This window comes from Rhinatrema bivittatum, chromosome 1, assembly GCF_901001135.1.
Source record: "Rhinatrema bivittatum chromosome 1, aRhiBiv1.1, whole genome shotgun sequence".
Lineage (NCBI taxonomy): Eukaryota > Metazoa > Chordata > Amphibia > Gymnophiona > Rhinatrematidae > Rhinatrema > Rhinatrema bivittatum.
In genome coordinates this window covers 775,969,385-775,983,752 of record NC_042615.1, presented here as the reverse complement: position 1 = coordinate 775,983,752, position 14,368 = coordinate 775,969,385, and the positions used below count along the sequence as shown (strand labels likewise).

Here is a 14,368-nt window from a genome sequence, read left to right as displayed (position 1 = left end):
AATAGCCATGTTTTCAGCTTCTTTTTAAAAACCAGAGGGCAGGGTTCTTGGTGGAAGTCCGGAGGGAGGGAGTTCCAAAGGGGGGGGGGGGGGGGAACAGCTGTGGACAGGGCACGCTTCCTTAATGAAGTTTTAGCAGGAGGGGTGTAAAGAGTGTCTTTGAATGCTCTTCTGATCAGTCTGTTTGAGATGTGTGGCCGTAGTTGGAAAGTTAGATTGAGGGGGCAATATTGTGAAGGGCTTTATGGATCATCATGAGGGCTTTGAAGAGAATCCTGAATTTGACTGGTAACCAGTGGAGGTTCTAAAGGATGGGGGTGATGTGATCTCTTTTATTGGCGTTGGTAAGTATCCTGGCGATCGCGTTCTGGACCATCTGTAAGGGTTTAATGAAGTTGGTCGGTAGACCCAGAAGAAGGGAGTTGCAATAATCCACTTTTGACAAGATTGATTGGAGCACCAAGCGGAAGTCCCGGAGGTGTAGGAGTGGTTTTAGTTTTCTAAGTACTTGCAATTTGTACAAGCATTCCTTGGAGGTGTTATTGATGAATTTTTTCAAGTTAATCTGGTTGTCGAGCAGGACGCCCAGATCTCTCATGTGTGGTGTGTGATTAAATGGAATTTTGGATAGTTCAGAGGTGCTGGGTGAGTTTAGAGGAATGTTGTTGGCTTGAGCTATTAGAAGGATCTCTGTCTTGTTGGTATTGAGGACAAGGTTGAGGCTGGTGAGAAGTCGATTGATGGCCTGGAGGCAACTATTCCAATGGGACCATGTTTTTTGAAGCGACTCTGTGATAGGGATAAGGATCTAAATGTCGTCTGCATAGAGGTAGTGAGTTAAGTTTAGATTGGTGAGTAGATGGCAGAGCGGGAGGAGGTAGATGTTGAATAGGGTGGGTGAGAGAGATGATCCCTGGGGGACTTCCAAGTTGGATCTGACTGGGTGTGATTCTTTATTATTGATCCTCACTTTGAAGAACCTGTTTGAATGTACCTTTAAGCCTAGTGACAGCACAGGTTAAAAGGTGCAGACTGAAGTGAGCCTCTGGGTTACAATTACCTCATCATCCCCTAGATCATTACTGACTAGCTGGGTGGCCAAGTTCAGAAGCAGACTTTCCTATTGTTCCAGTTTATAATTGTATGGATATTATTTGGGGTTTGGACATCAAGGCAAAAGGGAACGTGAGTGCCAATGTTAAGTGGCTGATGCCTGCGTGCTTTTTGTTTCACAGTAGTGAAGGCCAGGCCTTTCCAAATCTGTTCTAGTGATCCTAAAGGTTTCCAGGTTATCCTCAATGACTATACACGGGACATATTTTCATATAATTGGTCCTCTATATATGCAAATTAATATTATACTTTCTTATTGGGAATATCTGGAAAATCTGACTGACCGGGGGAGCACCAAGACAGGTCTGGAAAGTCTGGGCATAGGTAATTGAAGCAGAGTGGCATACACTTTAGAGTCAATTTTTCAGCAGTGTGGCTGAACATCTTAGGTCATTTTATTGGAATGTATTACAATATTGTTAACTTTTGTAGTCTACTTAAAGCTGCAGTCTTGAAAACCACAATGCCACTGTTACCGTTCTCACGCGGTCTGGAGCGGCACGGCGCGAGGCAGGGCTCGTCCGGGGCGCACTCGGGCAGCTTCAGCGTCATCGGTTGCGCGGGCTCCATAAGTGTTAGGGGATCCTCCTCCTTCTGGGTTTCCGTATCGCACGTAGGAGAGGGAGGTCTCGCGCGATTCTGAGCCTGGACACGCCCCCTTACGTCAGATGCCGATACGGTCCCTTTGCGCGGGAAAACAGGGCTATTTAAAGGAGTGCAGTTCCTCTGCTCCTTGCTTCGGCCACAATTGTCTTGAGAGATTGCTGGTTTCTGTTGTGTTGCTTTCCTGATTCGAACCGGACTGTGCCTTGGATTATCCTGCCTGCTACCTGCCTTGACCCGGACTGTGCCTTGGATTATTCTGCCTGCTGCCTGCCCGTTGGAGTTCTGCTGTGGTTCCTGCCTGCTCGCTGCCTGCCTTGAACCGGACTGTGCCTTGGATTATCCTGCCTGCTACCTGCCTTGACCCGGACTGTGCCTTGGATTATTCTGCCTGCTGCCTGCCTGTTGGAGTTCTGCTCTGGTACCTGCCTGCTCGCTGCCTGCCTTGACCTGGACTGCGCCTTGGATTATCCTGCCTGCTACCTGCCTCGACCCGGACTGTGCCTTGGATTATTCTGTCTGCTGCCTGCCTCGACTCGGACTGTCTTCCGGTGTACGCCTTTGAACCTCGGAGTGCCAAATACTTCTACATTAGGTAAGCGGTCTAAACTGTGGTTCCACTATATCTGTCTGATAGCCATAACAGTTGGCCGAAGCCATGGAGCCAGTGGATTTGACCGCCTTACAAGCCATCCCTGGAATGGCTAATAAAATCCAACAACAGCAAGGGGTGCTGGATCAAGTTACAGGGGTCCTGGATCGGTTAGTTGCACGTATGGATGCGTTAGCCCACCTACCCACAGGACCCGCACCTAGCGCCGTGGTAAACCCTGTCCCAATCAGGGTACCACCACCGCCTCGCTTCAATGGAACTGCTGCCTTATGTCGTGGATTTATCAATCAATGCAGAATGCATTTCTCTCTGCAACCCGCTTCGTTTCCCAACGACAAGACGAAAACTACTTTTATCCTTTCCTTATTAGAGGGCCCGGCCCTCGCATGGGCTTCCCCTCTATGGGAACGAGATGATCCTATCCTCAACTCGTTAGAGCGTTTCCTCAAAGAGTTTCGTCTGATCTTTGATGAGCCAGGACGCTCATCTTCTGCGGCTAATGATATTCTTCAGATAAGACAAGGCTCCCGAACGGTTGGTGAATATGCCGTCCATTTCCGCACCTTAGCCACCGAACTTGCTTGGGGCGAGGAGAGTCTGACAGCGATCTTCCGTCAAGGCCTGGCGGAGAATATTAAAGATCAGATGGCTGGTAGAGATCCTCCAGAGACCTTGGAGGGTTTGATCTGACTCGCTATTCGATTGGACTTACGTTTTCAGGAGAGAAATAGGGAGAGAGCTGCCACTCGGAGAAATTTTCGTTTGGCACCAACCTTTCAGCAACCTTTGGTTGTTCCAGTAACTGGCCAGACGGCAGCAGATACAGAAGAACCAATGCAGATTGATCGGGTTCGTCTGACTCCCGAGGAACGCAATCGAAGACGAGCAAAGAACCTTTGTCTTTATTGTGCTGGAGCTGGACATTTTCTCAACAAGTGTCCAAACAAACCGGGAAACTCTCGGACCTAGGCCGGGTGGGAGAGGCCTCCCTGGGTCCCACTGTTCCCTCTCCACAACTACTATTACCCACAACCATTTGTTTCAACAACGAACCATTGCATTTGCAGGCATTCATAGACTCAGGGGCGGCTGGCAACTTCATCCAAGAACATCTGGTGCAGAAATATCAGATCCCGGTGGAGCCTTTGTCCACTCCGCTGTCGGTGACTTCTGTGTCTGGGCGAGCAGTGGGAATGCATATCACTCAGATTACCAGACCCGTGCGGCTGCATACCGGTATCCTTCACCAGGAGAATATTCAACTATTAGTACTCCCGTCATCTGTTAATCAGGTAATTCTAGGATTACCTTGGCTACGTCTTCATCAGCCTCACATAGATTGGGCTTCCCTACACTGCCTCAAGAATGTTCCAGAAATTCCCCTGCAATCTACGCAACTTGTTAATGGTATACCATACTCCTATAGGGATTTTTAAGACGTCTTCAATAAACAATATGCAGAATCTTTACCACCTCATCGCAAGTATGATTGCTCCATTGACATTCTACCCGGCAAGATCCCACCCAGGGGACGCATCTATTCCCTATCGGAACCAGAATCACTGGCACTCCGCCAGTATATTGCTGAGAACTTGGAGCGCGGCTTTATTCGACCCTCTACCTCCCCGGCTGGAGCCAGATTTTTTTTGTTCAAAAGAAGGATGGGTCTTTAAGACCTTGCATTGACTACCATGGTCTTAATTCTATCACCAGGAAGAACAAGTACCCCATTCCCCTCATTTCGGAATTGTTCGACCGCATTAAGGGGGCACAAATCTTTACCAAATTGGACTTACGAGGGGCCTATAACTTGATCAGAATTCGGGAGGGCGACGAATGGAAGACCGCGTTCAATACCCATGATGGTCATTATGAATATTGCGTGATGCCCTTCGGTCTTTGTAATGCCCCCGCGGTATTTCAGGACATGATTAATGACATCTTCCGTGACCTTCTATATTCCCATGTCATAGTGTATTTGGACGATATTTTGATTTTTTCCCGCTCCTTGTCTCAACATGTCCTTCATGTCCGCCAAGTCCTTCAACGTCTCCGTGATCATCGTTTGTTCGCCAAACTGGAGAAGTGTGTCTTTCATCAGTCTCAGCTACCGTTTCTCGGTTACCTTGTCTCCAACAGGGGGTTGTCCATGGACCCTGCCAAGCTCAATGCCATCCTCAACTGGCCTCAACCGGTGGGATTGAAAGCCTTACAAAGGTTTTTGGGTTTTTCGAACTACTACCGGCAGTTTATTCCCCATTTCTCCTCTTTGGTGGCACCTCTCACAGCGCTCACTAAGAAGGGTGTCTCCTTGCAACCATGGCCAGAGGAGGCTGTTTTGGCATTTCATCGTTTGAAGGAGGAGTTCGCCACCGATCTCTGTCTCCACCGTCCTGACCCTGCCCGACCTTTTACTCTTGAGGTTGACGCCTCTGCCGTGGGAGTAGGGGCGGTGCTTCTCCAACAATCAGCAGTGGGACAGTGGGTAACCTGTGCATTCTTTTCCAAAAAGTTTACGCCTGCGGAACGTAATTACACCATCGGTGACCGTGAACTCTTGGCTATAAAATTAGCCTTTGAAGAATGGCGCCACATTTTGGAAGGAGCTCGCCACGTGCTCACGGTATATACGGACCATAAAAATCTCGAATACTTGGCAACTGCCCAGCGTTTAAACCCCCGGCAAGCCCGATGGGCACTTTTTTTTAGCCGGTTTCACTTTCTGGTTCGTTTTCGTCCGGCCCCGAAGAATGTCCGGGCGGACGCCCTTTCCCGGAGATTTGACTCTCTCGATGCTCCTGATCCTCCTCGTTATCTCATCGACCCCGCTCGGATCCAGGTGGCTGCCACGTTCACCGTACCCCTAGGAAAGACTGTCGTTCCCCAGCGGCTCCGCTTGCGGGTCCTGCGCTGGGCTCACGCGGCACATTTGGCGGGCCACCCTGGGGTCGCTCGTACCAAGGAACTCCTCTCTTGGCATTATTGGTGGCCCTCCTGGGGGAAGGATGTCAAGAATTTCGTGGACTCTTGTCCGGTCTGTGCTGCCCAGAAGACGCCTCGACAACGCCCTTTCGGGCTGTTACACCCGCTCCCTCCTCCCTCAGCTCCATGGACCCATATTGCCACGGACTTTATTACTGATCTCCCACCCTCTGCGGGGAATACGGTCATCTGGGTGGTGGTGGATCGTTTTTCCCGGATGGCGCACTTTATTCCTCTTCCTGGGTTGCCCTCTGCTCCTGAACTGGCTCGCCTTTTCTTGCACCATATCTTTCGCCTCCATGGCCTTCCTCTCGATATTGTCTCCGACCGGGGTGTCCAGTTCACAGCGCTGTTCTGGACCAATCTCTGTAAACTCCTACGGGTGACTCTTGCTTTTTCCTCCGCCTATCATCCCCAATCCAACGGCCTTACGGAGCGGACTAATCAATCGGTGAAGACGTTTCTGCGGGCCTACGTGAATCAACGGCAGGATGATTGGGCTTCTCTGTTGGTTTGGGCGGAAATTTCCCATAACAATCTTGTCCACCAGGCCACTGGTTGTTCTCCGTTCTTCTTGGTGTATGGTCGGCATCCGAACTTTCCCTTGCCTGTTCGCACGTCTTCCAATTGTCCGGTGGTCAACGCGACCGTCGCTTCCATGTCCCGTTTATGGACGGAGACTCGTGCCTTGTTGAACAAACACGCCGCTGTCATGAAGCACCAGGCTGACAGGCAGCGGTGTCCTGCTCCTGACCTCCAGTGTGGGGACCTTGTCTGGTTGAGTACTCACCATCTTCGCTTGCGCTTGCCATCTGCTAAGTTTGCTCCGCGTTTCGTTGGGCCCTTCCCCGTCCAGCGGCGGCTTAACCCGGTCACGTATCAACTTTGCCTCCCGTCCTCTCTCCGGATTCATAACGCATTCCATGTCTCCCTCTTGAAACCTGCCATCCTGTCCTGGCCCCACCGGTTGCGGAAGCCCGCGCTCCCTGTTCTGCCTGAGGATGATCGGTACGAGGTTCAAGCTATCTTGGATTCCCGACGTGTGAGAGGGCGGCTCCAATATCTCATTTCTTGGAAGACTTTTGGGCCTGAAGAGAATACGTGGGAGCCTGCCGGTAATATACAGGCCCCTCGGTTACTCCGGGCCTTTCATCGCCGTTATCCCTCCAAACCGGGCCCTCTGGGGCGGCAGGGGGGGCCTTGCAGAGGGGGTACTGTTACCGTTCTCACGCGGTCCGGAGCGGCACGGCGCGAGGCAGGGCTCGTCCGGGGTCCGGGGCGCACTCGGGCAGCTTCAGCGTCATTGGTTGCGCGGGCTCCATAAGTGTTAGGGGATCCTCCTCCTTCTGGGTTTCCGTATCGCACGTAGGAGAGGGAGGTCTCGCGCGATTCTGAGCCTGGACACGCCCCCTTACGTCAGACGCCGATACGGTCCCTTTGCGCGGGAAAACAGGGCTATTTAAAGGAGTGCAGTTCCTCTGCTCCTTGCTTCGGCCACAATTGTCTTGAGAGATTGCTGGTTTCTGTTGTGTTGCTTTCCTGATTTGAACCGGACTGTGCCTTGGATTATCCTGCCTGCTACCTGCCTTGACCCGGACTGTGCCTTGGATTATTCTGCCTGCTGCCTGCCCGTTGGAGTTCTGCTGTGGTTCCTGCCTGCTCGCTGCCTGCCTTGAACCGGACTGTGCCTTGGATTATCCTGCCTGCTACCTGCCTTGACCCGGACTGTGCCTTGGATTATTCTGCCTGCTGCCTGCCCGTTGGAGTTCTGCTCTGGTACCTGCCTGCTCGCTGCCTGCCTTGACCTGGACTGCGCCTTGGATTATCCTGCCTGCTACCTGCCTCGACCCGGACTGTGCCTTGGATTATTCTGTCTGCTGCCTGCCTCGACTCGGACTGTCTTCCGGTGTACGCCTTTGAACCTCGGAGTGCCAAATACTTCTACATTAGGTAAGCGGTCTAAACTGTGGTTCCACTATATCTGTCTGATAGCCATAACAGCCACCACTGAAGGATAGGTGCATAATTCATGACTGCCAAATTACAATCATCAATTTATCGTAAATGGTTTCACTTTTCGAATGCAATTACCTGAATAAAGTATCCACTAAAAAGTTGCAGCTTACCCAGTCAGTTGGAAGTGAGATAGCGATATAAGCTTTTAAGCACAAGCAGGCAGAAATGAATTGCAAATTCGGTGTGCGTAGGGCTTTTAAAATTCACCTTTTTGGGTTTGTTTTTTTTCTGTGCTAATTGGCTGGCTGAGAATTGCCCTCCCTTGATGCAGCTAAATGTGTGTTCCCTGTTCCACAGAGTAAGACCTTCCTGAGGCTGTGTTGAGGTTGAAGATGGGGGGGGGGGGGGGGGCAGGGGAAAAGTGCACACACACACATAGACAACATTTTCATGTGCACTTTTTTCAGCCCAGCTCTACCGAGAGAGAAAGCAGGGGCAAGTGACAAGACATGCTTGGTACCCATGGCGAGTTTCAAGGTGAAAGCACATAGGAGCTTTCACATTGAGAATGGTGCAAAACTATGGGGCAAAAAGTAGGCGAGGTCTTTTGTTCTAGGTTGATAATTTGAAAATTGCCATAATATTAATATTTAATTCAGTTTCCAAGGAAAGAGAATACTTTCCACCAATATGCGACTTCTGTTCCCAGGCTGAAAATAGCTTTTGGACTCACTTAGACAAGACATGCACTATACTTCTTTATTAACAGAAATAGGATGAAAGCAGAGAAACTTTTTCTGAAGATTTCCAAATGATATCACATTTACCAAATAGATTTGAAAGATTTGGATAACAATTGATTTCTTTCTGCCCCGTTTATTTGGATACAAAAAGAGAAAAGCTGCAACTGTAGCGATTTATGTCATGCCAAAAAAGTAATTGATGAACATTTTGCCTGGAATTTCATTGCAATTCTTTGCTATTTTTTATACTTTAATATTATCATTACCTTCTACCTGCAGTGGATTTGATTTTTTATGGAAGGGCATATCGGAAAGAAAGTCAAGGATACAAATTCCAGTTTTGTTACTTCTATTCTATCATTCCATATTGCTATTTTTGACTTTTTATTTTAATATTCACTATGATTTGCCTCAGACTCTTGCAAATAAAACAATCCATTATTTTAAATCACCCTAGTTCTTTCAGACTACTAGTTGGTGTGATCACATTGACTTCTAAGACTACAGGTTACCAGTCATGATTTGATGCAGCAGCACTGGCAAATGCATTCTGTACTTTAACAGTTAAATAATTATTTCTTTTCTGTTCTTTTTGCAGGCTCTCGGGCTAAGAGTTTCATATCATTGAGGTTCTTGATGGAACCTTCTGATGCTGTCACCATGAGGGGGAGCAATGTACTACTAAACTGCACAGCGGAGTCAGATCAAGGCACTCCTGTCATCAAGTGGAAGAAGGATGGGGCATATTTGAATCTGGCTGGGGATGAGAGAAAACAACAGCTATCTAATGGTTCCCTCTTACTACAAAATGTGGTCCACTCTAGACATCACCGACCAAATGAAGGACTTTACCAATGTGAGGCATCCTTAGAAGGCATTGGGGCACTTATCAGTCGAACAGCTAAAGTATCAGTGGCAGGTAAGGGAGAATCTCGATGTCTATTAGTAAAGGAAAAGTGTAATATAAAATCCATGTCTCCTGTTAAGAAAGTCTGCAACGTATTTTTTTGTTTTTACAACAGAGATTCCTACTCTTTTTTTGTAAACGGCAGTTTAATAATTTATTTATAGCCAGCAACTGTTAATATTTAAACATTTTAAAGCCATAATTCTTTTTTAAATATTTGCCTTAAAACAAGTAAACAATTTTGAAAATGAAAGTTGTAGAATGCATTGCTGATTACAAGGTATTTCTAGTTAAATTCAGGATCTGAAAAATACTGACTTTTCTGTCACTAACCCAAATACATATCCCCCTTTCAGATGTGGCATCTATACTTTTGTCTAACTTAATATTGTGTAGAGTCAAACAGCTTCTTCTGCTTTATGAACTGCCTTCTTGTCAGACTGTAATCCTATCCGTTGTGAACATCTACGAGCAACTGTACTAGGGTTTCAACCTTGTGATTTCAGTGGTTAAACATCAAGGGTCAAATCATTATGTAGATATGAGCCAGAGGCCTCTCTTCCTTCTGAACCAAATACTGAGTCAGATTAATACAAAAAGCAGAAAGGCCACTGAAGGTGGAATCTTTCAGAAGAGATCAGAAGCCAAAGTCTGCCTATTGAAGATCTCATAACACTTTTCACCTCTGTCATGGTTACACTGAAATTTGCTTTTAAGAAAGAATTCTTTAAACTTCAGTGGGTTAGATATCCACTGAAGATTTCTGGTCTGACCATTATCTTATTCAGGTTTTTATTCAAATTGCAATTTGATCTTAAAACAATACTTTAGTTCCTAAAAAATAATTAATTGGAGGAGCGTGCACCCGGATCATTTGCACACTGGTTGGCTTCCTGTTATGGTTAAGCAGTGTTTGGGTGGATTCTTGGGCACTGTGGCAGATGACCATCCCCATGGGGAGGAGCCCCGTGGGGAGCCACAGTACTGGGCTAGACTCAGGATGCACAAAGAATTAGATCTTTTATTGTATAGCTTGTAGGATGCCACCAGTGGTGGCAGCAGTGAGGTAGTCTGGATGTAGCAGTCTCGGGACCCTCGGCAGAGGGGACCCATCTCATCCCGTTGGTATAGGGAAATTCCGGTGTAGCTTTCCCAGCAAGGCAATGCTGTAGATGAGACAGACTGATAGATTACTCACTAGATGGTAGCTGTAGGTATGTGATTCCACCAGGCTGAAGTAGATGGTACTGGCACCGAGGCAGGGAGAGCAGGCCCTTAAGGAACGAGTACCTGATCCCTGTAAGGCACCTGAAATAAAACAGAGGGCCCCCGAGGAGCGGGTACACAGGTTAGTCAGTACCCCGAAGGACAGAGAGAGAGCTTCCAGTGGCAGCAAGGAAGAGGCAGAGTAGCATTGACTGGCCGACACCAATCGTTGCTAATTTAACTAGTTAGCAAGTAAGGGCAGGCTAAATACCCAGATGGCGCGATGTCACTTGAGGGGAACGCCCCTGAGGTTCGCACCAATGTTGGACCTTGGGAGGAGCATGGTGGGAGGTAGCACCAAAGCCGTCCCGGGGATGCCAGAGAGGGCGGCTTGCAGATGTGGCGGTAGCCATTTTCCCAAGGTAAGCGGGAGGAGCTATGAACAAGGTGAGGAAAATGGGGCAAAGCCATCTAGGACCGACGGACGCAACACTTCCCAAGCTTGGGAAGCCGTTGAGACTAGTTCAGATTCATCTGTTTAGAGTTAGCTTCAGTCTGCCCTAGATTAGGTAAACCCAAGAGAGAGAGTTATACAGTAGTCACCCAACACTTTGCTTTTAAAAGGAATTGGGCATGGTTAAGGAGCAGTTTAGATGCTGTGAACATCAGTGGTGTAAATCCAAATCTAAAAACAAAGAAACAGAAACATGACAGCAGAAAAGACTGCATGGCCTATCTAGTCTGCCAATCTGCCCAATTAATTTAGCTTTACAATTCTTATTTCCTCAGACAGATCCTTTGTATTTATCTCTTGCTTTCTTGAATTCAGATACCTTTTTTGTCTCCACCACCTATACTGGAAGACCATTCCAGGCATCCACTACTCTTTCCTTCTCTGTAAAGAAATGTTTCCTAAGATTACCCCTGAGTCTACCACATTTCATCCTCATCACATGACCCCTCATTCTAGAGCCTCCTGTGCATGGAGACCTTGGAGATCTTTAAATTGGACAAATTGGTAAAAATGGGAATGGCGTCAGCATGCACCCCTTTTAAAATCACAGTAGAAGTGGCATTTGTGATTGCCCACTTAAAATTTGGTGCATATTTATTTATTTATTTATTTTAGATTTTTATATACCGGTGTTCCTGTATTAAAATACAGATCACATCGGTTTACATTGAAACATAAAAATTATGCCAAGAGGCATATGTGCATGACCAGGTTATTTTATAGCATGAGCACATATATGTGTGCAAGTTATAAAATAGATGTGTCCCTGGGTGCAGGCCGATGAACACGTGCACATGCACCCACACACCGGTTTGAAAATTAACATTGAACTGCATAACTTTGTATTTTTTAGCATTAAATCTTACCTGCCAAATTTTAGACCATTCCTCAAGCTTTGCTAAGTCACTCCTCTTCCTTGGGATGCTCTTCAATTCATAATAGCTTTAAAGAATTACTTTTGTTTTTTTGTTTTTTTTGCTTGCTGTTTTTAGAAAACCTTTTTTATAATTAAGGAGTGTTTTTTTCCCAAGATGATTACATATATTAGGTTGTCATCACAACCAGAACTACTTTTTGGAATGACTGGGTTTCACACCATTTAGGAATAATTGCTGTTAAAAATTATAAAGAGATTACACAATAATTACAAAAATCAAAAATTACAAAAATATTTAGACATAGTATTGGTAGGTTTCTTCTTTTTAATTTATTATTGGTTTTTAGGATCCACTGCATTTGCTATTTTTTGTATAACTGTTTCTCATTCATAGCTTTCTGTGTATTACATCTCTGTGACAACCATCCTCAGATGTTCTACCCTATATCTTAATACTTTAAGCCAGTATAGGGCTTTAGCAGATCATCTGAAAAAGGGAGCAATCAATAACCCTCAAGATTTCTTTCATATTTCATCTTAATGTCTAATCAAGCTGAGATCTTTTGGGAAATTGAGCAATTTAGTTGTGAACAGGTTGCTCAATTTTTTCATGATAAAGTTTCTCAGTTTGGTGCTTTGTTTTCCAATGAGTTAGCTGATAGTGTAGTTGATGAGATGTGAAGATAGGATTTTTTTGCAGATTTTGTCAAAGGAGAATATTCAGATTATAGCTAATATAGTGGGTCATTTATCAAAGTGCTATATGGCGTTTTTGCATGCAAAAGCACCATAACATTTGTTGCGATGCAAATGAGAGGATATTGAGGCAGGAATTTTGGCCAAGTGGGCTGGGCTCACAGTTTTGCAAAAAGGGGAGGGAGGGAGAGAGAGAGAGAGAGATATGCTATAATGCCCTCATGCTAGATAGGTATTTATATCTCTATGGGAGGCCCACCAAGGCACTGGAGGTGAGGTTTAGGTATTAGTGTAGGGGTTAGGGGCCACTTTGACATTCAAAGTGAAACGTATGAACAGAACAGTGCTCTCTTGTGAAGATTTGATGACCCTCGGAGTGAGAAAACTCACCCAAAGCTGGGTAACATCAAACTAGGTTGAGAGAACACTGCACAAATCTCAACTTTGGGTGAGTTTCCTCACTCCGAAGGTCATCAAATCTTCACAAGAGAGCACTGTTCTGTTTGTACGTCTCACTTTGAATGTCAAAGTGGCCCCTAACACCTACACTAATACTTAAACCACACCTTGAGTGACTGGGCCTCCCATAGAGATTTAAATACCTGTCTAGCATGAGTGCATTATGGCTCTCTCTCTCTCTCCCCCCCTCAGTGGTTGTAAATAGGAAATATGTCAATTCTGGCACTTACCACAAAAATGTTATTGCAATTTGCACTAAGATAGTGCTTCACATAGGTATTAGTGCAAAATGTGATAAACTGCTTATTACCATAAATACACCCCTTTTCCTATCACATGCGATATTTAGTGCATTTTGATAAATCCAGGCCATAATGATACTTTTTGTCCTTTGAATGATTGTTCTAATGTTGTGATGAAAGTATTAAGGGAACGTGGTTCTAAAGGTGAATGAGCAAGAGCAGAATCTTCTTAACGAGTATCAGTATGGATTTGTATGGCACAAGACACTGAAACCGTGCCATCATCACTATCAGATTTGGATCTGTTTTGGTAGGATCTTGATAGTGACACATCTTTCTATTAGTCCTGCTTGATATCATGTCAGTGTTTGACATCTTGAACCACATTATTATAATTAGATGACTGAAATGCTTAGGGCTGTCAGTACGAGTACTTGATTGGTTTATGTCCTTTCTTACCGTGCATCTGACAGAGCTCATTCATCAGATTTTCCGTTACGTAGGAGGTGGCTCAAGGTTCAAAGATGTCAGCTACTCTAATATCTATTTATTTTGATTTCTCAATTGCTAATTTGGTGGTTAGGTACAGGATTTTCACTGATGATATCCAGTTTTATAATCCCATTGTGCCTTATATCTCTTTGACTTTTGCTAAGATCACTGTATATCTTAATGCTATATGCAACTGGATGATCAATCAATGACTGGCCATGAATATTAATAAGATCCAGATGCATTATTTGTGAGACTTTCTTCCCCTGATATATCTTCTTTCTTTATATTTAATAGCACAATGATTATAATACCTAATCAGATATGGGACCTGGGTGGGGCTATATTTGAGTCCACACTATCTTTTCATTACCAGGTCAAAGATATGATTAAGAATTCTTTTTATGTTATGCCTGCTCCATCAATTAAAACCATTTTTATCAGATGGTGACCTTAAGATTGTGATACATGCACTGTTGGTGTCATCATCAGATTGCTGTAATGCCTTGTTAGTTTACCTAATTCCAGATTGAGGGCGTGCGCATGTTATAAAATTGGCGGGCTGCGCGCACATGCATGCTGGATTTTAGAATCCGGCACGCATGTGCATGCGACGCGCACAAGGGAGGGTGGACTTAAGTAATTTTTGTGCAGAATTGCATCCCGGGCTTCACAATTTCCCTTTCCCCTACCATAACCTCCCTTCCCCTTCCCTTCTCCTCCCCAGTTCCTAAACCCTTTCTCCTACCTTTTGGGTAGATTTTAATAGATGGAAGCGGCAATTTTATAACATGCGCGCGCATGTTATAAAATCGTTGAGAAGCACGCACATGCGTGCCGGAGTTTGTAATCTGTGTGCTCAAACAGAGGAAAATTAATGCAAACTTCACGCAGCGACGCATCCTGGCCTTCCTTAGTTCCCTACCCCCTACCCTAACCTCCCTTCCCCTGTCCTCCCTGCCCCC

General features: G+C 45.8%; 1 protein-coding gene across 1 annotated transcript in view; it reads left to right on the top strand.

Annotated features, from left to right (window-relative positions):
• The first annotated feature begins 7,789 nt into the window (after positions 1–7,789).
• The window catches only part of DCC (DCC netrin 1 receptor), a 1,677,934-nt gene continuing 1,671,355 nt past the window's right edge, over positions 7,790–14,368 (top strand). Inside the window, exons 1-2 of the mRNA XM_029571056.1 lie at positions 7,790–7,838; positions 8,609–8,929. Of these exons, the coding sequence (XP_029426916.1) occupies positions 7,790–7,838; positions 8,609–8,929 (370 nt within the window). The remainder of the gene's footprint in view (positions 7,839–8,608; positions 8,930–14,368) is intronic.